The sequence below is a fragment of the Vespula vulgaris genome, chromosome 4 (genome assembly GCF_905475345.1).
Source record: "Vespula vulgaris chromosome 4, iyVesVulg1.1, whole genome shotgun sequence".
Taxonomy (NCBI): Eukaryota; Metazoa; Arthropoda; class Insecta; order Hymenoptera; family Vespidae; genus Vespula; species Vespula vulgaris.
Window position 1 is genome coordinate 59,371 of NC_066589.1, and position 26,753 is coordinate 86,123.

Here is a 26,753-nt window from a genome sequence, read left to right on the forward strand (position 1 = left end):
CGAACCTACAATTCCTACATTACGAATCTAAATGTTTGGCATGTACACACATTGCTTATAGAATCATTATCTTTTTAATCTATAAAATCTAAAAGAAGTTACAAATTTGTTCAAAATTGAATAATATTTGAGAAACTTATATTCATTGACATGAACGATTGAACATCTCTTTCCTTATTTTTGCTACAGAATCATCTATCCAATGTTTATTAAAATGATCAAATGAAATACCGTAGCTCATGGTGCGAGCATTGTGAAATGCATTTCTTTGTGTTTGGGAATATTCAGAAAATCGTAGCACAAGTATGTATGTACACATAGGTGATAAGTAAGCAATCGCTATTTTATGGAACAAAACATACACATTCAAGCATATGAAAATCAGTGGGGGTATGAATTTCTTCTTCGAAATTTCTTTTTTATTGCGAAATGTCGAAGACATTATTTACGCCATCAATAAGAGCAGGTGTAATTTTTGACCAATTTTGATGAACAGGGTAATCTCATTTTAAAGACTAAGATTTAATCTAGGATCCTACTTTTTCGAATTTTTGGAAAAGCTTCTTTTGTGCATAAACTATTCTCGGAAAAATATTATTTTTCAAAGAAAATAAAGCTTTTTCAAAAATTTGAAGAAATAGAATCCTAGATTAAACCTTCGTATTTAAAAAGAAATCTTGTTCATCAAAATTGATCAAGAATTACGCCTGTTCTCATCGATGAGATAAACGATTATAAAATCAGGGGTAGTGAAAAGCTTTAAAATGAATATACATATATATAATAATTAAGAACATTGTAAAAATCTATTTGCCTGATAACTAATTATTGAATATTGTCTTCACATCGGTTTCATAATAGAGTTTTATATAAATTAACATTTTTGCAAAATCAATAAAAGAATCAATAAGAATTAAAATAAAATAGAAAAAGAAGAAACGTAATAAACGTAATAAAAACAAACAATAACGGATGAAAACAAGAAAACCGCTTCGTATTTGTCATTGTATCTCCTTAGTATTAGATATATCTGTGGATTAATAATCACGTATGTAAATTATCAAAGATATAACTGATTAGAATTCGCAGGGATGAAAAACTATCACGCGAGGTGATACATGAAATGCACCGAAAAAGGAAACCAGAGATCTTTGCGAAACATTACCGACTAAATTGGTTATATTATATCTTGTTCTTTTAAATATATTATTTCTTCTTTTATTCTTACAAATGAGCATCATTATTATATTTAATGTAGGATGTACATGATGTATATAACATTTAAGTATATATGTATTTCTTTTTTTACTTTTTCCTATCATTATTTTTATTATTATATTTTGATATTACATATTATTATTGTAATATAGTAACGATAACATAAAGTGCAATAGTCTTACGGGAGAAAACAACAAAATAACGCTGTGGATTTCTATCTCATAAATACTGTGTGAAAACGAACTCATGGTTTGATTTTTATTCAAGTAATATATAATATATAAGTATTCACTAATTATTATTTTTAATAAAATAATCGATGAAATCACCAAATGAATCACTGCGACTTCTTCTGCGAAACGTGTTTCTTTGCGTTTCGAATGGATCAGAAAAATCGAACATCACTCCATCCCCACATATGAGCAGGCAATCGACTAATTCACAGAAATAAATACACATTATTCAAGCGTGATATGAAAATCAGTAGTAGGGATAGGAGCTTTGTCTCTTTCACCGCAGATTTCCAGTGGCGCCACTATACGAAACTTATTTTTCACGAAAATGATAAGAACAGCGTTTATCCCAACAATGAGTACAGACGTAATTTTTGACCGATTTAGATGAATAAGATTTCATTTCAAAGATAAAATTTTATACAAGATCATTTTCCCAAATATTTCGAAAATTTTTATTTTCATGCATAAACTATTCTCGAAAATAACAATGTTTTTTAACATGATTTTTTGCAAAGAAAAAGCTTCTTCAAAGATTCGAGAAAGCTATCTCTTCATCTTCAAAGTGAGACTTTGTTCATCGAAATTGGTCAAGAATTACGGTTGGACTCATTGCTGGCGTAAATCATCATAAAACTAAAGACGATCAACAGCTTTAAGTGTGAATATATTACGCATGGCAGATAAAACCAATAGATAAATAAAAATCTTCTTTACAATAATAAATATATTATTATAAGATATAAATTTTGAATGAAAAAAGAAGATGTCAAAAACTTAGTTTTTGTTTGCTAATTGTTTTATATATTTTTAAAATGAAATATATCAAGAGTTTAATTATCGAAAAGTTAAATGACCTGCTAAAAAATTAATCATTCGTGAAATTCTCAATTTCGAAAATATGATAAAGACAGCCCGTAGTAACCGTAGTTCGTGGATATAATTTGAAAGATCTAAGACGGTCACAGATGGCACACTTTGTTGTTTGCGGGTCGTCGAAAATGGCAGTGTCTCCGATCTTATATTTAATAGTCTTTTAACTTTGCCTCTGTTGCGGATAAAAATGTTTTTTTATCATTGTTCCTCTTTTGTTTGATACAATGTCAGATTCAAATTCGCCTAAAGCAGATTCAAGTAATCCTAGTCCCTTGGGTAATTTACGGCAATTCCGCTTTCAAAAGAAAGTGAAAAGAATAAATATGTGTAAGAGATTAACTAATTATTTTTTAAATTCTATGTACTTTAATTTTTAATTTAACAAATAAGTAATTATTAAATATAATATTATTGAGTATTTTACCATTAATAACCTATGTATACATTTTGGTATAACGTATGATATATAATTTGTTTTTATAATTGTCTTTTTTTATAACAAATGTGTCTTGTATATAATACTTTTATTATTTTCATATTCAAAAACGTATAAAATTAATATATTTTTATGATGTAATCATATTTATACTATTGTGAATGAATTTAGAAAAATATATATGTATATATAATATTTATTATTGTAGCTGACGATGACAGTAATTTAGTAAGTCCAGACATTCAATCACATCGGAAGTCTGTCAATCGTATTGAAGATAGTGATAGTGATATTGGAAGTCCTGTTAAAGTAAATGTTACAAATTCAGAAATAGAAACAGAATCTGATGCTAAACAGAAGGAAGTAAAACTCAAATATTTAACTACATTATATCCACAAAATGATACAGTTGTACGTATAATTATAAACCTTTTGATTTTAATAGATTTATATATTATTGATTCATATTTGTTTTTAGTATATACAAGAAGTACTTAATAATGTTAACTGGAACATTGAAGAAGCTGAAGATATTGTTAAGAAAAACAGAAAAAGAAGTTTGAAAGGATCAAATAAAAGCAGTTATAAAAAGCGTAGAAAATTAAATGTTGAAGATGCTGATGTAGATTCAGATGAAGTAAAATATAAGGATAAAGTATTTAATAGGTACAAAAATATTTAACATGAATTTCGTATTTGATTCTTGTCACATTTCAAGAAAAAAAAATTAAAAAAAGATTTTTTTAGTGATGACGATTCAGATGCAGAAATCTCAAATGATTTAACTCATGATAAAAAGGCAGTTCTTGAATTCATGCGAACTGCACTACTTTCTGAATTGCTTTTAATACCACAATGTTCTCAAAAAAGAGCAGAAGCAGTAATAGAAGCAAGGCCATTTGAAAATTGGAGAGATCTAGTTTTTAAATTTCAAAATAATAAATATTTAGATACAGAACTCTTAAATTCAACTCAGGTATATTTATATTTTATTACACATTCTTAATTGAACTACTATAATGATTTAATTCTTGTTATGTAATAGGAATTATTGGCTACAAGACAAGTAGTAGAATCTCTTATGAAAAAATGCATTCGTTTATCTACAAATCTTGAAAAAGCAGTTGCTGCTGGTGCATCTACTATAAAACAGCAACCAAGAGGATTATCACCGAGATTAACATTAGCACCATATCAAATGATTGGTTTAAATTGGCTTGCAGTTATGCATGCTCAAAATGTAAATGGTATACTTGCGGATGAAATGGGATTAGGAAAAACTGTTCAAGTAATAGCTTTTCTTACATATCTAAATGAAGCAGGACTTAACGATGAAAAGGATGGACCTCATTTAATAGTTGTTCCAAGCTCAACAATGGGTAATTAACAATTAATATTTATAGACGATTTACTTTCTTTATCAATTATGCCTAATAAAATATTTTATTCTTGTTATCACTTTTATTTTCAGAAAATTGGTGTAATGAATTAGAAAGATGGTCACCTAGTTTGAAAGTTGTTCAATATTATGGTTCTCAAGATGAACGTAAAGAAATGAGAATGTCGTGGCGAAATGGTGATCTTGATGATGTAGATGTTTTATTAACTACTTATAATTTGATCAGTAGTACCCCAGAAGAACGTAGATTATTTCGTGTTATGCCAATACATTACGTAGTTTTTGATGAAGCTCATATGCTTAAAAATATGAGTACTATTAGATATGAAAATTTGGTTAGAATCAATGTATGTACAAAAAAAACCTTGACTGACTACTTTTCTATGGCATAAATCTTCCATGGCATAAAATTTAATTATCTTTTTTTATAGGCAAAACATCGAATTCTTTTAACTGGTACCCCATTACAAAATAATTTACTGGAATTGATGTCTCTTTTGATATTTGTAATGCCTTCTTTGTTTGCTGGCAAACAAGCAGACATAAAAAGTTTATTTTCGAAGAATTCTGTAAGTAATAGAAATGCAAGAAGATTACCTTTATTCCAAACTATAAAAAGTAACACAAACATGTGAACAATATGTTTGCATATTATATATTTCAGAAAATGTCATCAGACAAAACAAATAAACAACCCTTATTTGAACAACAACAAGTTAAAAATGCAAAACAAATAATGCGTCCTTTTGTTCTTCGGCGACTTAAAGCAGAGGTTCTTTGCGATTTACCTGAAAAAACCGATGAAGTGATACGATGTACTTTGACCAAGAAGCAAGATCGTATGTACAAAAATTTACTTGAGAAATTCTCTGTTGAAGCTAATGAAAGCGCCGAAGTGAATGGAGTTGGCATGATGATGCAACTAAGGAAACTTGCAAATCATCCACTCTTAATACGAGATTATTATAAAGAAACACAGCTTAAGGTAAATAATTCGTAATTATTTCTATACATTTCACATAATATTATATTATTATATTATATTTCTCAGAATATAGCAAAAAAATTAGCTGCAGAACCTGGATATAAACAAAAAAATCCTGATTACGTATTCGAAGATTTGTTCTGGATGTCTGATTATCAAATAAATCAGTTAACACGAATATATAAAAGTTTGGGTGGATTTGGATTACCACAAGAATTTATACCAGAAGCTGGCAAATTAAAAAAACTAGATGAACTCCTACAAATTTTAAAAGAAAATAATCATAGAGTATTGATTTTTAGTCAGTTTACAATGATATTAGATATCTTAGAAGAATATTTAACTATTAGAGGACACAAATATTTAAGGTTATTAAATCATATATGCAACTTATTATAACAAATATAAATAAATCTTTTCATTACAAGCTATTTTACTAATTATTGCTAATTTAACATATTTTTCTATTTATATGGAATATTTTTATTTTCTAATTGCAGAATGGACGGAAGTACACCTGTAACAGAAAGACAGTCTCTTATAAATGAATACACAGAAGACAATAGCATATTTGTATTCCTGTTATCTACAAAAGCAGGTGGACTAGGTATTAATCTAACAGCTGCTGATACCGTTATAATTCATGATATAGATTTCAACCCTTATAATGATAAACAGGCAGAAGACCGTTGTCATAGAGTGGGCCAAGAAAAGTATGTATTTTATTAATTATATTTATATAATATTTTGTCACATCATTTAAAAGAAAAATTATAAAGCATTTATATTAAATTTCTTATATATGGAATATTTAGGATCAAACAACGTGTAATTTATTTTTAGACCTGTACGTATACTAAGACTTTTAGGCCAAGACACTATAGAAGAAAGCATGTATGAAATAGCTCAAGAAAAACTTAATCTTGAGCAGCAGCTTACTGGCAGTGAAGGTATGTTAAAATTAATGAATATTTTACTATATTAAATTTAATTCATGAACTTGTTCACAGAAGGAGAGAATACAGATAAAAAAAGTGTTCTAAAATTATTAAAAATGACGCTTGGACTGGATCCACATAACAGAACATTATCATTTTCACCGGTGAAAAATTCTAATAAAATACACAGCGAACTTGTAGAAAATCAAGCAGAAAGTGATATAGAATTTTGATTAATACGTTTTTTTTTGTATGGAGCAGAATAATTTATGAAAGGCAATGTATCAACGCACATCAAAGAAGAGGCATATTTATATCAATGCATTTTCTATCCACACAATTTCACTTATAGAATTTATACATATTATTTAATTTCTATAATACACGTTTGTAGGGTAGCTTTCCAGGAATATTTATAATAATTTTCTTATTTACATAAAAATAGCAAGAAATTTTGAAACATTTGTGAGAAATGAAATGATGAATATGAATTTGTGTTAACATTTGAAACACAAGAAGTCTACTTAAAAAAAATTAATTGAATATATTTTTTACATCTCTTTTAATCATTGACAAGAATTATACCTACAATTTGTCATCAAATTAATCTTAGGTATTCTACTTTTATTCTTATTTATGTTTTTAAATCTACAATAGCAAGCATTAAACTTTTAATAAAATTCTTATCCATCAAATCTGTTATATGGCAGCTGTACTGCAATTTTAATAGTATACGAATTTTTGTATACACTGTATTTTTAGCATACTTCAATGGAATGTAGGTACATAATAGAAAAAGTAATAATAAGTAAACGCATATGTATATCTGAACATGGGACCATTTTGATACAATTTATGTACTCTGACTTGTTCCCATAGCTACCACTGCCTTGATTACTATACACAAATAATCGATATAATAATCTATATAAACTATGAAAGAGCACATATATTAAAACTTCTTTAATTTTCATGTATTTAAAAAACATGCTGCTATTATTTTATTTTTTATCTAATTATTTTTTAATCTTTATTACATTTACATTCGTTATTTTCATTCATCAAGATTTAACTGTTTATGCAATTTAAGTTAAATATATTCGTATTATTTATTTTATTTCGATAAAAATTTATACGGATAAAAAGAGACAAAAAATATATAATAATTTTGGAAAGTTACCCTCCATTTACCATACGTAATATAACAATTTTTATTGATACTCTAAATAAATCCATTATAGAACATCACTTTCTATATCATTTTTAGTTTATATTGTAGATAATTATTGAATTACAATGAATAATATCATAAACAGTATAAACTCCATTTTAAATATTTTTAATAAAAAGTAATTTTCAACTTAAGTTAAAAATTATGTAGCAATTAATTTGTATTTTAATAATTTTGTATCTACATTGGTTTTTTAAAAGTCTTTCAAATCATGCATTAATACATGAATACTCATGTATAGGCACTAGCGATGCATAATTAAATATTATATGCTATATAAGGGTTTTTCATACCCGCATTTAAAAAAGCAACATAATTCTACTTTCTTTAGTTAATAGTGATTTATGAAACTATGTTAAAAATTTAATGTTAATCCAACTTTAGAAAAAAAATTTTGTGAAGACATAATTATGAAGTACAAATAACTGTTTCATATTGTAATTATAATAAATTGTCCATATTTATACATAAATCGATTTTCGATTTGACTTTATGTGTAAACAGAAATTTTATGTTACTGAATTTTTTCTTATCTAACATTTCTAATATTTTTTAATCAACGGGAAGTAATATTCAAAATATATTCATAAAAATATAAAATATTTTATTTCTATAGTTCCAGCAAAAACGATTAGTCGGATGTCGCCATATTGCTTACGATCATTCCGACCTACTAATTGGCGCAATTATTTGAATTAAATTATCCGGATAATAACAAAATAATATGTAAGAGTAATTAATTCTATCTTCAGAAAATCACTTATATTCTACTTACCATTAAACAGTAAGAATTTAATACGTTCTTTGTTACTGATAACATTATCCGAATATGGAATTTTCAACAATGTCTAACTGGTGGTATTTTATTTGATATTTTGTATTGCCTGAACAAATAAATATATGTTCGTTTTATGGTACATCGTATTTTTAATAAATTTAATATATGTTTTTAATCTAATGCTAAATTCCTTTAGTGTAAAAATCTATTAAATACCATTATTTAATTATTTATCAATAGTTTTTCATAAAAGAAAATTATATCATAATAAGAAAGTTTATTATCTCTTTTCTTGGATATTTAAATTCTTTAATTATATAATAAAATTCAATCTTCAGAGAAAAGATATGTATTTGTAAAATATATAAAATTCTCTAAAAATATAATATTCTTCCTCTTGATTACTTGATAGAATCTAAAAAACAACATGAAATATTGCAATAAATTCATTTAATGCCGCATTAGTGCTGCGTTAGCGAAACGTTGCAAGAAATTGGATAATAAAGATAATATAAATTTATATAGCTCGAGTTTGTAAGAAGCGGCTAAAATTTCGAATATTTTGTTTTATATTTGCAATAATTTTAATTACTAATACCAGAAAAAAAAGAAAATTTTTCTGACCAAGAGAAAATAAATCGATGATGCGAGAGTGGCGCATGTGAAACGTCGTTTGAGAAAAGTGGATTCATCTTCCGATTCCTCTACTTTCTTCCACGCAAGTGCATTTTCCGTTCTTTTCTCATTTTCGTGTCCTCAACGGAAGTAGAAAAAAGTATCTCTCTAACGTGCATATATAAATCTGCACGTCTTTTTCTTCTCTTGTATTTAAAAAAATTAGTTGGATAGTCGGATAGTTTGTCTTGTTCTTATTTAAATGAAGAACGAAGACAAAAGATATTAATTTTATAATTTGTTTGTTAAAATCTTTATGAAAGAAATGAAGGATTTGGAGCCAACATCCTGTCAACGAAAACCCACCAAACTAAGAAATCTTATACATAAGACAGAAGCGTTCGATATATTACATACGAAATATGCAGAGGTAAAAGAATCTGTTCAAAAATGTTTTTCTAATTTTAATTCTTCTTTCTTGTTACTTACTTTTGTCGTTAAATAATTATATATGATCATACTAACAACAATACTCTTGTTAAATTATATAAATTTGAATGCAATACAATGTACGAGTAGGTACTATATTTGATTTGTGCCGCAACTAAACGTTTTTTTTATTTTTAGCCATTTCTATTTAAAATTGATTTATATGATAATATTAATAATTAGCTGAACGATCAATTTAATTTAATAACAATATATATATATATATATATATATATATATATATATATATATATATATATGTATATATATATATATATTTTATAGAGAACATTATGTTCTGATCAAGTTTGTCTTGGAAGTATAATGGCCTTACCTAATCATGGAACAGAGCCACGACCTAAAGAAGAAATACTTACTCATGCGAAAAATTTTCTTGAGCAGTACTTCGCTTCCATTAGAAGGTTTCTATTAGAAATATTATTTTTTATATTATTAATATTATAATGTATTAATTATAAAATAAATTATAAAATAAATTCGTAATTATCTTTTAGAATCGGAGGTGATGCACATCGTTCACGATGGGAAAGTGTGCAAAAAGAAGTTGCTATTACTGGTACCTATCAATTAACAGAAACAGAATTAGTTTTTGGTGCAAAATTAGCATGGCGTAATGCAGCCCGTTGCATCGGCCGTATACAATGGTCTAAGTTACAGGTTTGTTTTTGTCAATTATTTTCTTTATACTAAATAATTTCAAAAAATTGTTCAACTCTCTTACTTCTTTTTAATAATTTATCAATGTTACTATTCATAGGTTTTTGATTGTCGTTATGTTACAACAACCAGTAGTATGTTTGAAGCTCTTTGTAATCATATTAAATACAGTACAAACAAAGGGAACATAAGGTAAATATTTTTATATTGATTTTATTTTGTAATAATATAATGATTGATGCACATATCTGTTTATTATAAGTGTATCCATATTTAAAAATTTATAAACTTTTATTATAGATCTGCAATAACTATATTCCCTCAGCGGACAGATGGGAAACATGATTATAGAGTATGGAATCAACAATTAATCGGATATGCTGGTTACAAGAATCCAGATGGTACAATTACTGGTGATCCAGCAAATGTTGAATTTACAGAAGTAAGAATTAGTTCTAATTCTAAATTTATAATTTTTTATTATATATAGAAAATTATTTCTGATAATGAATATACTTATTTCTCAGCTTTGTATGAAATTAGGTTGGAAAGGTGAGCATACAAGATTTGATATATTACCTTTAGTTTTATCAGCTAATGGTCATGATCCTGATTATTTTGATATACCTTCTGAACTTGTTCTTGAGGTACCTCTTAGTCATCCAACGTAAGTATAATTTCTACTAATCTTCATCAAAAGAAAAATAATACAAATTATTATTTACAGTTATCAGTGGTTTGAGAAATTAAATCTTAAATGGTTTGCTGTCCCTGCTGTATCAAGTATGGTTTTCGACTGTGGAGGATTAGAATTCACTGCAGCTCCATTTAATGGATGGTATATGAGCACAGAGATTGGTGCAAGAGACCTATGTGATGTTCAGCGATATAATTTATTAGAAGTACTCATCTGTATCTTAATATATATTATATTATTTTCTAAATTATATATATATATTATGTTGATATATTAAAAATATTTTACTAGACAATTGCTACTCACATGGGACTTGATACTAGAACATCCACTTCATTGTGGAAGGACAAAGCTATGATTGAAGCTAATGTTGCTGTATTACATAGTTTCCAGGTAATGAATTTAATGCCTAATAGTAAAGATTACAGAACTAAAACTAATAATTAAAGAAATATTTTTAGATGAAAAATGTTACTATTGTTGATCATCATACTGCTTCTGAATCTTTTATGAAACATTATGAAAATGAAATGCGTTTAAGAAATGGTTGTCCTGCTGATTGGCTATGGATAGTACCACCAATATCAGGTTCTGCCACTCCTGTCTTTCATCAAGAAATGGCACTCTATCATCTAAAACCTTCTTATGATTCACAAGTTATTATTGATTATTATTGAATCTCTAATATAAAAATATAAATGATAAAGTTACAATATAGTAATATGAATTATAACACTAGGATCCAGCATGGAAAACACATGTTTGGAAAAAAGGTAGAGATAAAACATCTGCATCAAAAAAACCAAGAAAGAAGTTTCACTTCAAACAAATTGCTAGGTTAGTCAATAGATGAGGAAATAAACATTTTTATCTGTATGTATGAAAAAAATAAAAATATGAAATTAATTTTAGAGCTGTAAAATTTACATCAAAATTATTTGGGAGAGCATTATCTCGAAGAATAAAGGCAACGGTATTGTATGCAACAGAAACTGGAACTTCACAAATGTATGCTGAAAAATTCGGCGAGCTATTGGGTCATGCTTTTCATTCTCAAGTACAGTATTATGTTTTATACACACACACACACACATACATATTCAGATCCATTAATATTTATATATTATTTTGAAATTTAAAATAAAATTTTATAGGTCACTTCTATGGCAAAATATGATATTAGCAATATTGAACATGAAGCTTTACTCTTAGTTATAACATCTACTTTTGGAAATGGTGATCCTCCAGAAAGTGGCGAGGTACTTGAATTCTAATAATATAAAATCTTTCAGGTGTGAAAATATCCTAATGCATTTGAATATCTTTTAGGCATTTGCTCAAAATCTATATGCTATGAAAATGAACGAAGCTTACGTGAATGGAGAAAATAAAATAAGGTAATTATATGAATAAATACTAAATATACGAATAAATTTTTTTTATGTGTTTATACATAGTCATATGTACACAAATATACTTTTACACACACTTTTTTCTGCATTTAATACAAAAATTATTCGCAGTTTTTATATTTAGTTTAGCAGCATCAAAGTCCTTTATAAAGGCAAATAGTCAAACGAAAACAGATAGTATTAAAGGACTGGACAAATTAGATTCATTACGTGGTTCTACAACAGATTTACATACAGAATATACATTTGGACCTCTCAGCAATGTTAGGTACTTAATGCATGTTTATATATACAAAATTTTTAATTTTAATGTAGTATAGCTTCATGAATAAAAATATTGTTTACAGATTTGCTGTCTTTGCTCTAGGTTCATCAGCATATCCAAATTTTTGTGCATTTGGTCAATATGTTGATAACTTATTAGGTGAACTAGGTGGAGAACGTTTAATGCGTCTTGCACAAGGTGATGAATTATGTGGTCAAGAACAAGCTTTTCGAAAATGGGCTGCTGATACATTTATGGTAAAGACTTTAAAAGATTATTTAAATTTAGTTTTTATATTCTTTTGAAGAGATAAAATGTACTTATAACATAGGTCACATGTGAAACATTTTGCTTGGATGATAATGATACATTATTGGAAGTTGCTTTATCATTAGGATCTGAGGCATTGACACCTACAACAGTGCGATTTATAGAAGCTGAACCACAACCAATTGCAAGAGGTAAGTTTTTGCACAAGTAATATTTAAAATTATTATGAAAAATTATTATTAATACATTTTCAAATAATTTCCAGCATTGAGCAAATGTCACAATAGAGATGTAACTATTTGTACTATGTTACAAAAGACCAACTTAAATGGAGAGGAATCAAAGTAATCTAAAATTAAAAATTAGCTGATGCTACGTATAATTATCATGTTTAAAATGAACTTTTTTATGTTTACTTTGCAGTAGAGCCACATTACTTTTAGAACTTAAATATATAATGAATGAAGAAATGCCCTATAAACCAGGTGATCACTTAGGAGTATTTGCCTGTAATAGGGCAGACATTGTTGATGGAATCTTACAACGATTAGAAACACCATTTGATCCAGATACATCAATTGAATTACAGATGCAAAAACAGTCTCATACGCCTCATGGTTAAGTTTAATTATCATTTTATGCAAAAAATTAATTAAACTATATTAAAGGGTAACTTATTTATCTTATTTTACTTGATGCAGGAATTGTGAAAACTTGGGTACCACATGATAAATACTTACCTAATTCCTTAAAAGTATTATTAACACGATTTTTGGATATAACTACACCTCCAACACCAAATCTTCTAAGATATTTTGCATCCATAGCTAAAAATGCACAAGAGCAATCACGGCTTAATCTCTTAGCTTCTGTATGTATCCAATTTTTTAACAGAGTATACAATTTATTATTGGTAAGAAACTTTCATCTATCTAAATATTTGTCATTTTATTAGGATTCTGCAACTTATGAAGATTGGAGACACTGGAAATTCCCCAATTTATTAGAAGTGTTGGAAGAGTTCCCATCCGTAAAACCTTTTGCTCCCCTACTTATTTTGCATCTTACACCATTGCAACCAAGATTTTATAGTATTTCTTCTTCTCCATTTGTACATAAAGGAGAAATGCACCTTACAGTGGCAGTTGTACAATACAGAACAAAAGGTTGATTTTAAAAATTGGAAACAAATCATTTTTTTTATTAATGCAGTAAATTAATGAATATTCTTCTCAGATGGATCTGGTCCTATTCATTATGGCGTTTGTTCTAATTATTTACGTGATGTATTATGTGAAGAACCCCTTTATGTATTTGTACGAAGGTAAATCAAATAATATTCGCGGTTAGTCTTATAATATATTTGACAATTAAATTTTTGATTAAATATTTGGTATGTAGTGCGCCAAACTTTTATATGCCAAATAATACTAAGGCACCCATGATACTTGTTGGACCTGGAACTGGGATTGCACCGTTTCGTGGATTTTGGTACCATCGATTTGCACAAATAAAGAAATTACGAAGTACGATGTTACAATATTGCTGTCATTGTAAAATATGTTAAAAATAATTGACATCAAAAAAATGATAATTGAAATTTACAGATGAAGAATTTGGAAAGATGTGGTTATTCTTTGGCTGCCGTCAGAGGTGTTTAGATCTTTATGCACAAGAGAAGAAGAAAATGGTAGATACTGGTGTTTTAGATAAAATTTTCTTAGCGCTGTCTCGTGAACCTGGTTTACAAAAAGTAAATTTATCTATATTTTATATTTATATATATATAAAAGATTAGACTATTGAATTTAATTATAATTTTTAATTCCTACAGACATATGTACAAGATTTAATTCAAGCTGAATCAGCTTATATTTATGATATGTTGATGCATCAGCAAGGACATTTTTATGTATGTGGAGATTGTACAATGGCTGAAGATGTTTATCAGACATTGAAACAAATTATTCAAACTCATGGTCAGATGACGGATGAAGAAGTTGAAGCATATATGCTGTCATTAAGAGTAAAAATTATGTTTAAATAACAAATAAAAAGTGGTTTAAATGTGTATATATACTTTATACACAATATATATTAATCATATCTTAATTACAGGACGAAAATCGTTATCACGAAGATATATTTGGCATAACTTTACGAACGGCCGAAGTTCATAATCGATCTCGTAAAGCAGCTAGGATTAGAATGGCTGCACAACCGTAAAATCGATAATATGGATAACAGTTGAGATTTAATCGTTCTTTAAATAAATTTTAATAGTTAACATATCAAATTTTATGCATATCTTGTAGAAAATTGAATTTTAATTTCTAATATTATAAATGTATTTATAGAATCAGTCAGTAATATATTATGCGAAATATATATAAATAAATAAATAAATAAATAAAATAAAATGTTGGTGATACCATGCTAAAAAAATATTATGAATATTAACTAATATCTGAAACATGAATTGAACATACATTCGATTTACAAATACATAACAAATATAAGTATAATACGAATTAATATTTTCAAAATATATTTGTTTTGCCTTTACTTTATTACCCTATTAAAAAGGGTTTACTATTGATTTTAACAGCATTATTTCATAAAATTAAAATATATTAAATAATTACATACATTAAAATGAGCTACAAAATATTTTCCTTATCCTTCTAATTGTGCAAAGCTGTGGTATCAAGTCCTGGCTTTGGCTTTTCTACAACATTTGCTAATAATTTTTTAATTTCCGCTATTGCTCTTCCAGGATTAAGTCCCTAAAAAGGAAAATTATTTTTAATGAAATTACTTCATAAATTTGTGGAAAAATTATAATAATAATAATAATTTTATATGATATCCAACCTTTGGACAAGTACGGGTGCAATTCATAATTGTGTGACAACGATAAACAGAATATGCATCCACCAATTTTTCAAGGCGCTCTTTTGTCTGAGTATCTCTTGAATCAATGATCCACCTATATGCCTAAAAAATACAGAAAATTTCTCATGTATCTATATCTACATGATAAAATTATCAATGTTTTATATGATTATGCAATGATTGAATGATGCAATGATGCAATAAGATTATACAATACTTAAAAATATTTTAGTTTTATAAATGCTTACTTGCATGAGAACAGCAGGACCTAAATATTTATCACCATTCCACCAATATGATGGACAAGATGTACTACAGCAAGCACAAAGAATACACTCATAGAGACCATCCTATACGATGCAATATAAATAAAAAATGATATTAAAATAATATACTTTATATACAGCTTTGTTAGAAATAATATAATATTTTTAATAATATTTAACAATACTTACCAACTTTTTACGGTCTTCAACGCTTTGTAAGTACTGTTGACTACCCGTCTCTTTAGCATCATTGCGTTGAAGCCATGGTTGTATACTTTGATACTGATTATAAAAATTATTAAGATCTGGTACGAGATCTTTAACTATATACATATGAGGTAATGGATAAATCTTACTAGGAGTACTCAAGTTATCATCAATTTTGCTGAAAATATTTTTCTTTATAAGATATTCTATTGTTAATATATAATGTTAAATAAATATTGAATACCTGATACATGCAAGCGTATTAGTTCCACCAATATTCATAGCACAAGATCCACAAATACCTTCGCGACAAGAACGGCGGAAAGTTAAAGATGGATCCATTTCATTTTTAATTTTGATCAAGGCATCAAGTACCATTGGACCACAACTAAAACAAATACCAATAAAAAATGATTTGCAGTGAAACAAATATTTATTCTATTATATTAATGCTTTTATATATAACAATGTATATACCTATTCAAATCTACTTTATAATCTTGCATAAATGGTTTTTCATCAGGTTTATCTGGATTCCATCGATAGACAGAAAAAGTTTTTAATCTGGCCTCAGCATGTTGACCTGCTGATATATGTAAAGCTCGTACCTATAATTTGAATAATTCACTTTAACTTCTAATTATATAATCTTTAACACATTTGTATTTTAATATATGATCTAAGTAAAAATATAATAAATAACATATAAATCATTTTATGATGAAATACTTTGTAATATAAATCATTGTATAAATTAAATACTTCGTAAAATTAATTTTTTGACATTTCTGAATAAGTAATCTTAACGTTTTTGGATTATTGTCATATTCTTGAATACATATTTCATCTACAGACATATACTATATATTGTAGAGATACTCATGATTGATAAATGAAAAACGCATAATGATTATAACTGCGAAAAACTTACTTGTCGGAATGCATTTTTACAACTTTGTGGAACGATACCTGCCATTTTCCACGAAAGTAATCTACCTAAAACGTTTATCCATTATGTAACTGATGCATGTGCGGAAGTGCCAACATGACCGCATAATACTTTCAACGTTACAATTTTCATTCATAAAATATATGTACATACGAATGATTTTCTACTTAAAAGCAAAAAAAATATCAGCAAAAAATATAAAATTTCTTAAGGAAAAAAAAAAGAAGTAATGTAAATCCATAGAAAGAAGTACGTAAATAATATTTATTGTATCCCTAGAGAAATTTCAATATTAAAAATGTAAATTCATGTCGTATGTATACTTCTAAAATATTTTTCAAAAAGAAATAATAGAAATTTTTATTTCTTTTAATATTCATTCTCCATTCTGTTTTCTCATTTATTTATCAATGATATTGTATTTATTACATTAAAAATTTAACAATTAAACGAAATAAAAATAAAAATTATCTTTCTTCCTTTATACCCCTGATTTGTTTTCTTATATAAAGAGCGATGTGTAATACACGTGAGATACATGCCGTCAAGCCATGACACGTTAATTTATATACATAGTTCATTAAGTTATTTTCTCCTAGAACTGCTATTATCTTTGAAATATAAAGATGAAAGTGTGTAAAAAACTGTAATCTAAATAAACGTATAATAACTTAACTATTGTGAAGAGAAGAAAAATGTTAGACTTTGGTGTATAATCAAAGTTTATAGTGAAGTGTTATGAATAACAAGTTTCAAACTTTGAAGTGCATTAGAAAATTATAGAAAATATTTTTTTTAATATGTATAGGTAATACGATATTATATAATTATTACTTATAGATAATCGCTAATGTTTGTTTTAATTATAGGTTAAGTAGCTTATATGAAATGTGTATTATTATCAAGAAATTTTTTTCAGTCAATTTGTTATGTATTTCGATATTTTTACATATTTTATTTGGTAGAAAAAATTAAGGTTATTTGCACGCCATTCATATACTTATTTTTTCTAATCTCTAATCTATCATGAAAAAAAGATTGTTGAGAGGAAGAAGAGAATTCTGAATATATAAATCTTTCAAATAAATTACATCTTTTAACTAATTCGCGCCAAAATTATCAAATAATTACGTTTGTAATTCTATGACACCGATCATATAATATACTTAATCTTTGGTGATTATTTCAGGCATATTCTCGCGATCGAACAACGTTTTTTACAATGTAAACATAATTACATAAAAGTCAGCATTAAAAATGTGGCGCAGCAGTCTGGCAAATTGAAAGAATATGAAGGTCGGAAACTTATCGGGTAAGTACATATAATATTATATAAGTTATTGTTTTATTGTTATTATAATTTTGTACAATTATGTAGTATATATTCTTTAGATCGAGCATTTTCCATTTGCTGCATGTACGTGTAATTTTCGATGTTAAATTTTACATTTAATTTTACATTATAAATAAGAATTATTTAAAACTTCTTTAATAATCAATTCGATTTTTTAAAATTTAAATATGTTGTAGAAAAAATAAAAAAAAGCAAATTTATTATATATATATTAAAATGAATATAATTCAAAGAAATAAAATATCAGATATTTAATATATAATTGAAAATAAAATACGCGATTGTTTAACAGTTATAATGTTCTGTTATAAATTCTGATCTTTTAAACTTCTGATGTTTAGTGATCGATTGAATTTGTTTCTATTGTTATGGAAAGTTAATCGTTCGATTGTTTATATTTACTTTTCTCAGGAATTACTCTATATGTGTGTGTGTGTGTATATATATATATGTGTATATATATATATATAAATGTTATATATTAGGAATTCAAACGTTTTAAATATTTTAGATACACTTTTAATTTGCTTTTTGAATGAAAAAATATATTTATTTTTTGCAACATGTTTAAATATGAAGAAATACAGATGATAGCTTGAAACATGTTTGTATATGAGACATAATGAGTAAATTGATGTTTGGCATTTGAATAGAAGTTAAATGTTAAAAATTTATTGGAAAAATACATTCTCTTTTTAGGTTTTCAATGGAACAAATTTACACTGTGGTAGCAGATGTAGAGAATTATAAGAAATTTGTACCTTTTTGTAAGAAGTCAGACATTATTTATAAAAAAGAAAATTTTCTCAAAGCTAATCTAGTTATAGGATTTCCTCCGCTTACTGAAAGCTATACTTCTGAAGTATCAATGGTACCTTCTCGTCTTGTTAAAGCAGATTGTACTGATGGTATATTATTTGATCATTTGAAAACATTATGGATTTTTAGTCCAGGTTTAAAAAATAATACAAATACATGTGTAATAGATTTTTCTTTATCATTTGAATTTAAGTCAATCATTCATTCTCATATGTCCAATTTGTTTTTTAATGAAATTGTAAGACAAATGGAAAATGCTTTTGTTCAAGAGGCAGAAAAGAGATATGGTAAACCATGCTTGAAAACAGTACGATTAGAAAGATGACGAAAATAAGACATTTAATGTATACTCATTGATAATTATAACAATTGAAAGAATAATTTATTTATTTCATTTGAAAACTATTTAAATATTTTATTTCTGCAATTATTTATTAAATGAACAAATTAAGAATATAAATGATATAACAAAAAAGAATAAAACAAATATGTATTTATAAATATCAAATAAAGAAATCAGTATGTGGAATGATTACCTCTTTATCATTAAAACCACAAATTTTTAAACATTACTGATTGTAAAGAGTTTACTAAAAATTTATTATGACGTGCTTTTAAGACATATAATATTCCAAAATAATAACCAAATAGGAAGCATTACGGTCGTAGTTACATTATAAAACCAATTTCCATAAATCATAGAATCAATAATACTGAATACAAATGCTTGCTTAGTGGCACGATATCCACTAAATATAAGAGACAACAAGGATTCTTCTGGAAACTGCACATAAGTATATCCTAAAATAACAATAGATGATGCAACAAATGGATGAAGTAAAATCCATAATATATATAACAAAATTCTGAACCTAAAACAAAATAATATACACGAATCATATTATAGTATTAATATAACTAAAAATATATAATTAGTATATTTGTTATGTTTTGCAAAACTTACCCCAGAACAGATCCTTGCCTTGGTTTACTAAATAAAACAGCTGGCACATATACAGATGCTACTAATAATGCTAGTGAAAAATTACACATTGCAACACATATAAGAGTTGTAGCTAATTCCACTGATGCAATCACAAAAACCAATAACGTATTTTTATATTTTACCATCCTATATGAAACAGAACATATTCATATACAATAATTGTTCATTATATCGTAATATTTATCTTACCTTCTTGAAGTCAAAGGCCACAATAATGTTAAAGTTGTAGCCATTGCATTACCAAAATATATAGAATCTTCTGTATGCAAATTCCACATTTGTCTACCAATTGAAGTAAACATTTGTGGGGATAAAAGCAAACATACCCCAAATGTGTGTGCCCATAATATTTCTGAAGCAATATTCCCAATGTCGAAGTTTTTTATCTATAAAGAGTATTTAATTAAAAATATATTCAGATCAAATAGTAATGATACATAATGATTTACAAAAAATACCAGCCTTAATATTTTGAATTTGTAAATTGTCTTTTTCATCACTTTGAAGTACTGGAGCTAGGAGTTTTTGCCATATAGAAAATGCTTTTATAAAGAGATTAGCTACAATTAGCGCTAAAGGACGCATATATAAACCTGCAAAAATTTGTATAAAATTCTTATAAACTAGTATCATATAAATTTATAAGATATACTTTTTTAACTTACTTATTGAAACATATCTTTCTGTTGAAGGTAAAAGGTAGAAAAAGTATGATTGATGAAAACGTTCTAATAAATTATTTAGCGAGCGTACCATACTCTCTACTACGCGGCCGACTTGGTAAAAATTTGCTTTTGAACCTTTACCAGTTTTTTCAAATCCTTCTAAAGTAACAGCTTCAATACCAAATCTATGAAATAAATATATCATATATTTATATCATGTAAGAATATAATTTTATAAAATACTGTACCTATGAAACAATCCATGATTTCCACTTGGTATACCAGTAGCTTGAGTAGCTATCATTGTCATCAATGTATTAAAATGATACCACCATTTTTTCAACTTATTTGTATCAGTACTATCAATTCTACGTTGGAATGTTTTTTGGATTTCTTCTTTAGCAATCATACTTTGGGCTAGATTGAAAAGATCCAAGTTGGGTAGTTGTCCATTTAATCCCTCAACCTTTTTCAATAATAGATATTAGAAATTAAAATTAAATATACAGATAATTTTAGAATCTGTACCTTAACATCTATAGATGAAATTTTCATTGCATGTAATTCTAAATTAATAGCAGCCTGAATAGAACCAGCATGGCCAGGTAAGTCACCGGCTATCAATATACCTTCTTGACCGCTTGTAACACCATGATAAGCATCTAGCCATGCCTGCATACCTAATTGTTCATATTCAGTTACAAGAAAAATAATATCTTTGGCCCAATACTTTTGTTCTAAAAAAAAATTCATAATATACATTTTATATAATAGCATTATCACAATTATATTGATTCAAAAAATATACTTCTGCAAAACTTTGCAAATGCTAATAGCAATGCAACAGAAGGTGCTGTGCTTAAATAAACACTATTAATAGGTCGGAAAGGTACGCTGACAACAATTGCTTCAGTACTTGCTGTTTTAGGTGCTCTAACTATTCCATAAATGTTCTGTCCAGTAAACTAAAAATGTTATCATTTACTTTTAATATTGAATAACTATTTGAAACTATATGATTATATAGAAACTTTATTTATTTACTTTTTGTTGCTTAAATGGATATGTCAATGAAAAATTATGGATGAAAGTATCTAGATGAAGTTGATTAAATTTTGCCGACAGCCATGCATAAGGCATACTATCTGGATATCTTTTCATTTCATGTAATAATTCATAATAAAATTGTTTTGATGTTTGATCTAAATTACTCTCTTTTGTTACTAATCCAGGTAATAAAGCATTCTCAGAGAAATAAGTCTCTGAAATAAAATAAATTTGGATTAACTATGATTTTAATTGATGAGATCATTCATTTATAATTTTCATTTTTTAAAAAATTAATATATATAAATAATTATATAATATATATAATATAATAATTTTAATTTAAAAAATTATTTTTACGTTCATTAAATACTGGAACTGCTAGAATCATTGTATATATAACACCGGCAATATAAAGCAGAAAACACAATTGTTTCTCCCTCTTCAAAAGAAATTTTATCATTTTTCCTGTGCCTACTCTAGGATCAGTTAATAGACCCATTTCTTCCTATTTCTTCTTATTTTGTATCGTTTTATATTATCGAATAAAATCTATCTGATAATTGTATAAACACTTTTTATTGTTCGCGTAGATATCTAATATAAAACATTTTTTGAAAAAGTTAAATAATATTACATAGTTCTTATACTAAGCTCTGTGAATTTATACCAACAACAATATAATTTTAATGCACTATTATATTCTGCTATATCTTGAAGAAGATGTACAAACTATATATGATTCAAGAGAAACTAGCGCCATATAACGTTAAAAAGAGGAAACAGATTTGATACGTTTATCACATATGATATCAGTATTATTTTAATTTTTTGATTACATACCAAGATATTATTGAAACAATTAAGATTAATGATTGAATTAAAATTACAAGATATTAACGATGCTAATAATTATATTAACGAAGAGAATCGATGAAATTTTATTACCAACTAATTTCTTACCAAAGAAATAAATTTCTTTTCTTTTAGGGAAATAAATGTTTTTGAATTTGCTATGGTTACACGTGGACCACTCCACGTAGATATGTGATATCGACACTGATTTTGACGTAGAAGTCATATGGAAGAGTTATCATTTACTAAGATGCAAGATGCCAATTTGTGATGATTACTTAGCGTGACATGTATTAACAGAGCATCTCTTCAAAAATTAATTTTTAACAAGATGGAGTATTTTAAAAGTAGTTTAAAATCTGTTCTGGGTTCTACACCGTCTGGAAACCAGCCATCGGGTGCTGAGACGGTATACAAGATATATATATTTATACCGGATAACCTTATGATTACTTATCGAAGTAACAAGTTTTGTTTATTGTTTTTAAAAATAAATTTAATCATTACATTTATAATCAATATGTAGTATATGTTTGATCTGGTAATATTTTTGTATCATATAAAAGATTGTTTCAATTTTGATGACATGTATTTTAACATATAGGTGGAAAAGTTAGTGAACAGACTTTTATCATCTACTTTACTCGATGATAGAAGAGATGCATGTCGTGCTCTTAAAGCTTTATCCCGCACTTATCGTGTGGAGGTCGGTGCACAAGGAATGGATGCCTTAAGGCAAGTGTTAGAGATGGATAGAACCGATTGTGAAATTATTGGTTTAGCATTGGATACTCTTTGTAATATAACAAATCCTGAAACATTTAGCGAGGAAGGTGAGATAAAATACAATCTTACTATGATAAATTGTTATAATATTATAAATTCTATATTTACTTTTTTAGTTGATAAACATGGACCAAAAAATAAAATAGGTGAACAGTTCACTGAAATATTCATTAAACAGCCAGATAGTGTTGGATTGGTTCTAATATTTTTAGAAGAATTTGACTTTAGAGTTAGATGGCCAGCATTAAAACTACTTACACATTTATTAGCTAATAGGCCAAAAGAAATTCAAGAAATCATTTTGATTAGTCCAATGGGAGTTTCAAAGTTAATGGATCTTCTTTGTGACAGTAGAGAAGTTATAAGAAATGATGTACGTGTTATTTAAAGATCTGTAAATATATCAAGATTTATAAATATTTATAATGTATAATTTATACTATTAATAATTTATAAACAATACTATCTGTATTTAGGTATTGTTGTTACTGATACAATTAACAAAAGGCAATGCGAACATTCAAAAAATTGTAGCTTTCGAAAATGCATTTGATCGTATTTTTGATGTTATTATGCAAGAAGGTGGAGCTGAAGGTGGTATAGTTGTGGAAGATTGCTTATTACTGATGTTAAATCTTCTTAGAGGAAACATAAGCAATCAGACTTTTTTCAAAGAAGGTTATTGTATATTCTATAATATTTAATGAAACACATAAAGATTAGTGAATAATTTTTGTATACAATTATAATAGGTAGTTACATTCAGAGATTAACACCCATGTTTCAAATGCAAACAGAAATAGATGATAATCTGATAGGTTGGAGTCCACAAAAAGTATCCAATGTTCATTGCATGATACAGGTTATTCGTGCTTTGGTAGCACCTAGTTGTCCTGCTCAGGTATTTATAAATAATACAATGAAAGATATATGATATTATAAATATAATGGTACATTATATTTTTGGACATATTTAAAGGCATTAGCTGCTTGTCAAAAAAATATGAAAGCTTGTGGTTTATTACAAGCTTTATGCAATATATTAATGGCTAGTGGAATACCAGCTGATGTGTTAACAGAAATGATAAATGCTGTAGCAGAAGTTATTAGGGGAAATGCTATTAATCAAGAATATTTATCAAGCGTTATGGCACCTAGTGCACCTCCAAGGTAATAATTACATACATGAAAGAAAGCTATTGTTAAAAATTCTAAAATTATTTTATTACAGACCTGCAATTGTTGTTTTATTAATGTCTATGGTAAATGAGAAACAACCATTTCTTCTAAGGTGCTCTGTATTATATTGCTTCCAATGTTTCCTTTATAAAAATGAAATAGGACAAACTCAACTAATTCAAACTTTATTACCTCAAGGCAATGAAGCACCATCTTTAACAACAGGTTTAATGAATAACGTTATTACTAATTTGTATATTTCATTAAGAGTTTAATACATCTTATATTTAATCTAAAATTCTATTTAAAATTGAATAATTTGTTATACAAAAATGTTCTTTTCGATATCTTTAATTCTTAAAAGTACATATTTAGAGATAAAAAATAGTTTCAAAACCTGTTGGTAGGACAGTTGCTGTGTGGAGGATTATTTTCTCCAGATCCACTTTCAAATTGGTTCTCTGCAGTGGCATTATCTCATGCACTAATTAATAATAATGTTCAAAAGGAAGAACTCTTGAGAGTTCTTCTTGCTACTAATATCGGCAAACCACCAGTTACTTTGATGCAACAGTGCATTTTGCTTTTGCAACAAGAAAACAAAACTCAGTCTAAATTAGGCCTAGTAATGCTGCTCTGCAGGTGGACTGCTCATTGTCCTGTTGCAGTGAAGGCCTTCTTAAATATTGATTCTTCCGTTACATATTTAACGACTCTTTTATCATCGCAAGAAAATAATGATGATTTACAGGAAACTTTATTCCAAAACATGTGTGCCCTTTTAATCGGTTTGTGTGTACATTTTAATGAAAACAATGTACAAGCATATACAAAGGTATAATGATCTCATGATGTTAGATATATCAAACATTTCATTTATATTATTGAAGCATTATTATTTTTAGGAAAAATTATGTAATTTAATAGAAAATAGAATTGGCCTAGAAAGATTTCAAGATATTATTGGTGGTATATCGAGACACGAGGTTTATTCTCGAGCATTGAAACATCCTCAGCCTGCAGCAAAAAATCCATCGGAACTTTTACTAGATTATGAATTTTGTAGATTAATAAAAACTCTAGAAGGTATATTACTACTGATTTCATTATAATATTAAAATTTGAAATTTGTATTTAATTAAAATTATTTTTGATTTGTAATAAACTAGGGACGGTGATAAAATCAGTATCAGATATGAGTAGTATACAACAAAAAAATCAAATGACAGTATTAGCACCAGCTGATTGTACTTTAGTTACACAGTATAAAGATCTCATTAGAGAACAAGATATACAAGTACAAAAATTAAATCAAACCGTGGATACGCTCATGAAAGAAAAACAAGAATTAGAAGTATGTATGGATAATAAATAATATACGCACATACATATATATATAATTGCTTTTTAATATATTTATAAATTATATTCTTATTATATGCAGTCCAATGTACACGAACTTAGAACTACTGTCAGTTATTTAAAAGATCAAAACTTGGTTCTCCGTGCTACACAAACAAATTTATGTGATGGAAAACAAGCTGTACCCTGTGCAAATAATTCGTGTTCTTCGAAAAAAGAACTTGATAGATGCAAAGAAATAGTGACAGAGTTGGAAACAAGTTTAGCTAAGCATGTTCTAATGATAGAAGAATATAAACAAAAGGATACAAATAGAAAAGAATCTATTCTTGAGGACAAGTTAAAAGAAAAGATAGAAGAACTTGAAAAATTAAAAAAAGATCAGGAAGATCTTCTAGAACTCTTAACAGATCAAGACAGTAAAATCTCAATGTACAAAGAGAAACTTATTGCTTTGGGAGAGAAGGTAATAATTTTGTATATACATATATCATAATTTTTTCTATGTAATTTAAATTGTACAATTATTTATGATTTATAATATTTACTTAAAAATTAATTAATAATTTATTTATAGGTGGAATCAGATGAAAGTTCTGCAGATCTTGATACCGATGACTTACCAGAATCAAGTAATTAAAGTATTATAATTATGAAAACAAATATTTGGTAAGATTGTTAATAAGATTATGATTAAACTGTATGTTATCTAAATCTAAATGGTTAACATATTTATTTCATTCAAAACTGTCATTTTTTGTCATTAATAAAAATGGAATTTTTATCTAAGAATAAAGAATTGCATCATGCTTTAAACATAACAAAGGTGATTGTATGGTACAC

At 26.9% G+C, this 26,753-nt stretch overlaps 6 protein-coding genes across 10 annotated transcripts; 4 read left to right on the forward strand and 2 right to left on the reverse strand.

Annotated features, from left to right (window-relative positions):
* Positions 1-1,787: 1,787 nt before the first annotated feature.
* LOC127063047 (SWI/SNF-related matrix-associated actin-dependent regulator of chromatin subfamily A containing DEAD/H box 1 homolog) lies at positions 1,788-8,233 on the forward strand. 2 transcript variants are annotated; one of them, XM_050992283.1, is made up of 12 exons: positions 1,795-2,654; positions 2,972-3,174; positions 3,242-3,429; positions 3,511-3,739; positions 3,809-4,142; positions 4,235-4,509; positions 4,594-4,731; positions 4,827-5,147; positions 5,214-5,515; positions 5,648-5,860; positions 5,991-6,097; positions 6,158-8,233. In XM_050992283.1, the coding sequence occupies exons 1-12, from the start codon at positions 2,552-2,554 to the stop codon at positions 6,316-6,318; spliced, it is 2,574 nt and encodes an 857-aa protein (XP_050848240.1). In that variant the 5' UTR covers positions 1,795-2,551; the 3' UTR covers positions 6,319-8,233. The 2 variants fall into 2 exon arrangements, with proteins under 2 accessions (XP_050848241.1, XP_050848240.1); XM_050992284.1 differs by lacking the exon at positions 6,158-8,233 and having other exon boundaries at positions 1,788-2,654; positions 5,963-6,098.
* Positions 8,234-8,607: 374 nt separating this feature from the next.
* LOC127063042 (nitric oxide synthase, salivary gland) lies at positions 8,608-14,965 on the forward strand. Of its 3 annotated transcripts, XM_050992255.1 has the most exons (26): positions 8,608-8,812; positions 9,033-9,139; positions 9,484-9,620; positions 9,714-9,876; positions 9,977-10,068; positions 10,177-10,318; positions 10,404-10,543; positions 10,604-10,778; positions 10,865-10,966; positions 11,035-11,229; positions 11,313-11,410; positions 11,486-11,630; positions 11,728-11,832; positions 11,903-11,970; positions 12,110-12,253; positions 12,333-12,507; positions 12,582-12,711; positions 12,786-12,864; positions 12,944-13,137; positions 13,222-13,391; positions 13,476-13,686; positions 13,757-13,844; positions 13,922-14,046; positions 14,128-14,273; positions 14,355-14,546; positions 14,639-14,965. In XM_050992255.1, exons 2-26 carry the CDS (start codon positions 9,035-9,037, stop codon positions 14,744-14,746), a joined length of 3,429 nt encoding a protein of 1,142 aa, XP_050848212.1. In that variant the 5' UTR covers positions 8,608-8,812; positions 9,033-9,034; the 3' UTR covers positions 14,747-14,965. The 3 variants fall into 3 exon arrangements, with proteins under 3 accessions (XP_050848212.1, XP_050848211.1, XP_050848213.1); XM_050992254.1 differs by having other exon boundaries at positions 8,609-9,139; XM_050992256.1 differs by having other exon boundaries at positions 8,609-9,139; positions 9,506-9,620.
* Positions 14,966-15,051: 86 nt separating this feature from the next.
* Positions 15,052-16,964, reverse strand: LOC127063062 (succinate dehydrogenase [ubiquinone] iron-sulfur subunit, mitochondrial-like). The gene is made up of 7 exons (XM_050992341.1): positions 16,820-16,964; positions 16,366-16,496; positions 16,133-16,276; positions 15,871-16,066; positions 15,664-15,765; positions 15,395-15,517; positions 15,052-15,306 (listed from the first exon to the last, which is right to left on the reverse strand). The coding sequence occupies exons 1-7, from the start codon at positions 16,862-16,864 to the stop codon at positions 15,205-15,207; spliced, it is 843 nt and encodes a 280-aa protein (XP_050848298.1). The 5' UTR covers positions 16,865-16,964; the 3' UTR covers positions 15,052-15,204.
* Positions 16,965-17,107: 143 nt separating this feature from the next.
* On the forward strand, positions 17,108-19,335 carry LOC127063065 (coenzyme Q-binding protein COQ10 homolog B, mitochondrial). The gene is made up of 3 exons (XM_050992345.1): positions 17,108-17,645; positions 18,027-18,149; positions 18,891-19,335. Exons 1-3 carry the CDS (start codon positions 17,638-17,640, stop codon positions 19,333-19,335), a joined length of 576 nt encoding a protein of 191 aa, XP_050848302.1. The 5' UTR covers positions 17,108-17,637.
* Positions 18,027-26,624, forward strand: LOC127063046 (general vesicular transport factor p115). 2 transcript variants are annotated; one of them, XM_050992282.1, is made up of 13 exons: positions 18,027-18,149; positions 22,719-22,992; positions 23,188-23,416; positions 23,486-23,742; positions 23,846-24,047; positions 24,122-24,270; positions 24,349-24,539; positions 24,601-24,773; positions 24,956-25,383; positions 25,454-25,634; positions 25,718-25,902; positions 25,993-26,376; positions 26,488-26,624. In XM_050992282.1, exons 2-13 carry the CDS (start codon positions 22,915-22,917, stop codon positions 26,548-26,550), a joined length of 2,520 nt encoding a protein of 839 aa, XP_050848239.1. In that variant the 5' UTR covers positions 18,027-18,149; positions 22,719-22,914; the 3' UTR covers positions 26,551-26,624. The 2 variants fall into 2 exon arrangements, with proteins under 2 accessions (XP_050848239.1, XP_050848238.1); XM_050992281.1 differs by lacking the exon at positions 18,027-18,149 and having other exon boundaries at positions 22,658-22,992; positions 23,188-23,742.
* Positions 19,580-22,410, reverse strand: LOC127063052 (glycosylphosphatidylinositol anchor attachment 1 protein). Its single transcript, XM_050992312.1, has 10 exons — positions 22,089-22,410; positions 21,726-21,943; positions 21,490-21,646; positions 21,210-21,418; positions 20,930-21,147; positions 20,682-20,866; positions 20,479-20,609; positions 20,206-20,402; positions 19,975-20,142; positions 19,580-19,882 (listed from the first exon to the last, which is right to left on the reverse strand). The coding sequence occupies exons 1-10, from the start codon at positions 22,228-22,230 to the stop codon at positions 19,612-19,614; spliced, it is 1,896 nt and encodes a 631-aa protein (XP_050848269.1). The 5' UTR covers positions 22,231-22,410; the 3' UTR covers positions 19,580-19,611.
* Positions 26,625-26,753: the final 129 nt, after the last annotated feature.

Excerpts from the sequence above, each read along its gene's own strand:
- LOC127063047 (XM_050992283.1), top strand. The coding sequence starts at position 2,552 with ATGTCAGATTCAAATTCGCCTAAAGCAGATTCAAGTAATCCTAGTCCC. Across the intron at positions 2,655-2,971 it reads AGTGAAAAGAATAAATATGT|CTGACGATGACAGTAATTTA; the intron begins GTAAGAGATTAA and ends TTATTATTGTAG. Across the intron at positions 4,143-4,234 it reads TGTTCCAAGCTCAACAATGG|AAAATTGGTGTAATGAATTA; the intron begins GTAATTAACAAT and ends TTTTATTTTCAG.
- LOC127063042 (XM_050992254.1), top strand. The coding sequence starts at position 9,026 with ATGAAAGAAATGAAGGATTTGGAGCCAACATCCTGTCAACGAAAACCC. Across the intron at positions 12,712-12,785 it reads ACCACAACCAATTGCAAGAG|CATTGAGCAAATGTCACAAT; the intron begins GTAAGTTTTTGC and ends AATAATTTCCAG. Across the intron at positions 13,138-13,221 it reads ACAGTCTCATACGCCTCATG|GAATTGTGAAAACTTGGGTA; the intron begins GTTAAGTTTAAT and ends TACTTGATGCAG.
- LOC127063062 (XM_050992341.1), bottom strand. The coding sequence starts at position 16,864 with ATGGCAGGTATCGTTCCACAAAGTTGTAAAAATGCATTCCGACAA. Across the intron at positions 15,766-15,870 it reads TTGAAGACCGTAAAAAGTTG|GATGGTCTCTATGAGTGTAT; the intron begins GTAAGTATTGTT and ends TGCATCGTATAG. Across the intron at positions 15,518-15,663 it reads GTCCTGCTGTTCTCATGCAA|GCATATAGGTGGATCATTGA; the intron begins GTAAGCATTTAT and ends TGTATTTTTTAG.
- LOC127063065 (XM_050992345.1), top strand. Across the intron at positions 18,150-18,890 it reads GAAGGTCGGAAACTTATCGG|GTTTTCAATGGAACAAATTT; the intron begins GTAAGTACATAT and ends TTCTCTTTTTAG.
- LOC127063052 (XM_050992312.1), bottom strand. The coding sequence starts at position 22,230 with ATGGGTCTATTAACTGATCCTAGAGTAGGCACAGGAAAAATGATAAAA. Across the intron at positions 20,867-20,929 it reads AATCATGGATTGTTTCATAG|ATTTGGTATTGAAGCTGTTA; the intron begins GTACAGTATTTT and ends TTTATTTCATAG. Across the intron at positions 20,610-20,681 it reads AGAAAGATATGTTTCAATAA|GTTTATATATGCGTCCTTTA; the intron begins GTAAGTTAAAAA and ends AAATTTTTGCAG.
- LOC127063046 (XM_050992281.1), top strand. The coding sequence starts at position 22,915 with ATGGAGTATTTTAAAAGTAGTTTAAAATCTGTTCTGGGTTCTACACCG. Across the intron at positions 24,271-24,348 it reads CACCTAGTTGTCCTGCTCAG|GCATTAGCTGCTTGTCAAAA; the intron begins GTATTTATAAAT and ends ACATATTTAAAG. Across the intron at positions 24,774-24,955 it reads AGCACCATCTTTAACAACAG|GACAGTTGCTGTGTGGAGGA; the intron begins GTTTAATGAATA and ends ACCTGTTGGTAG.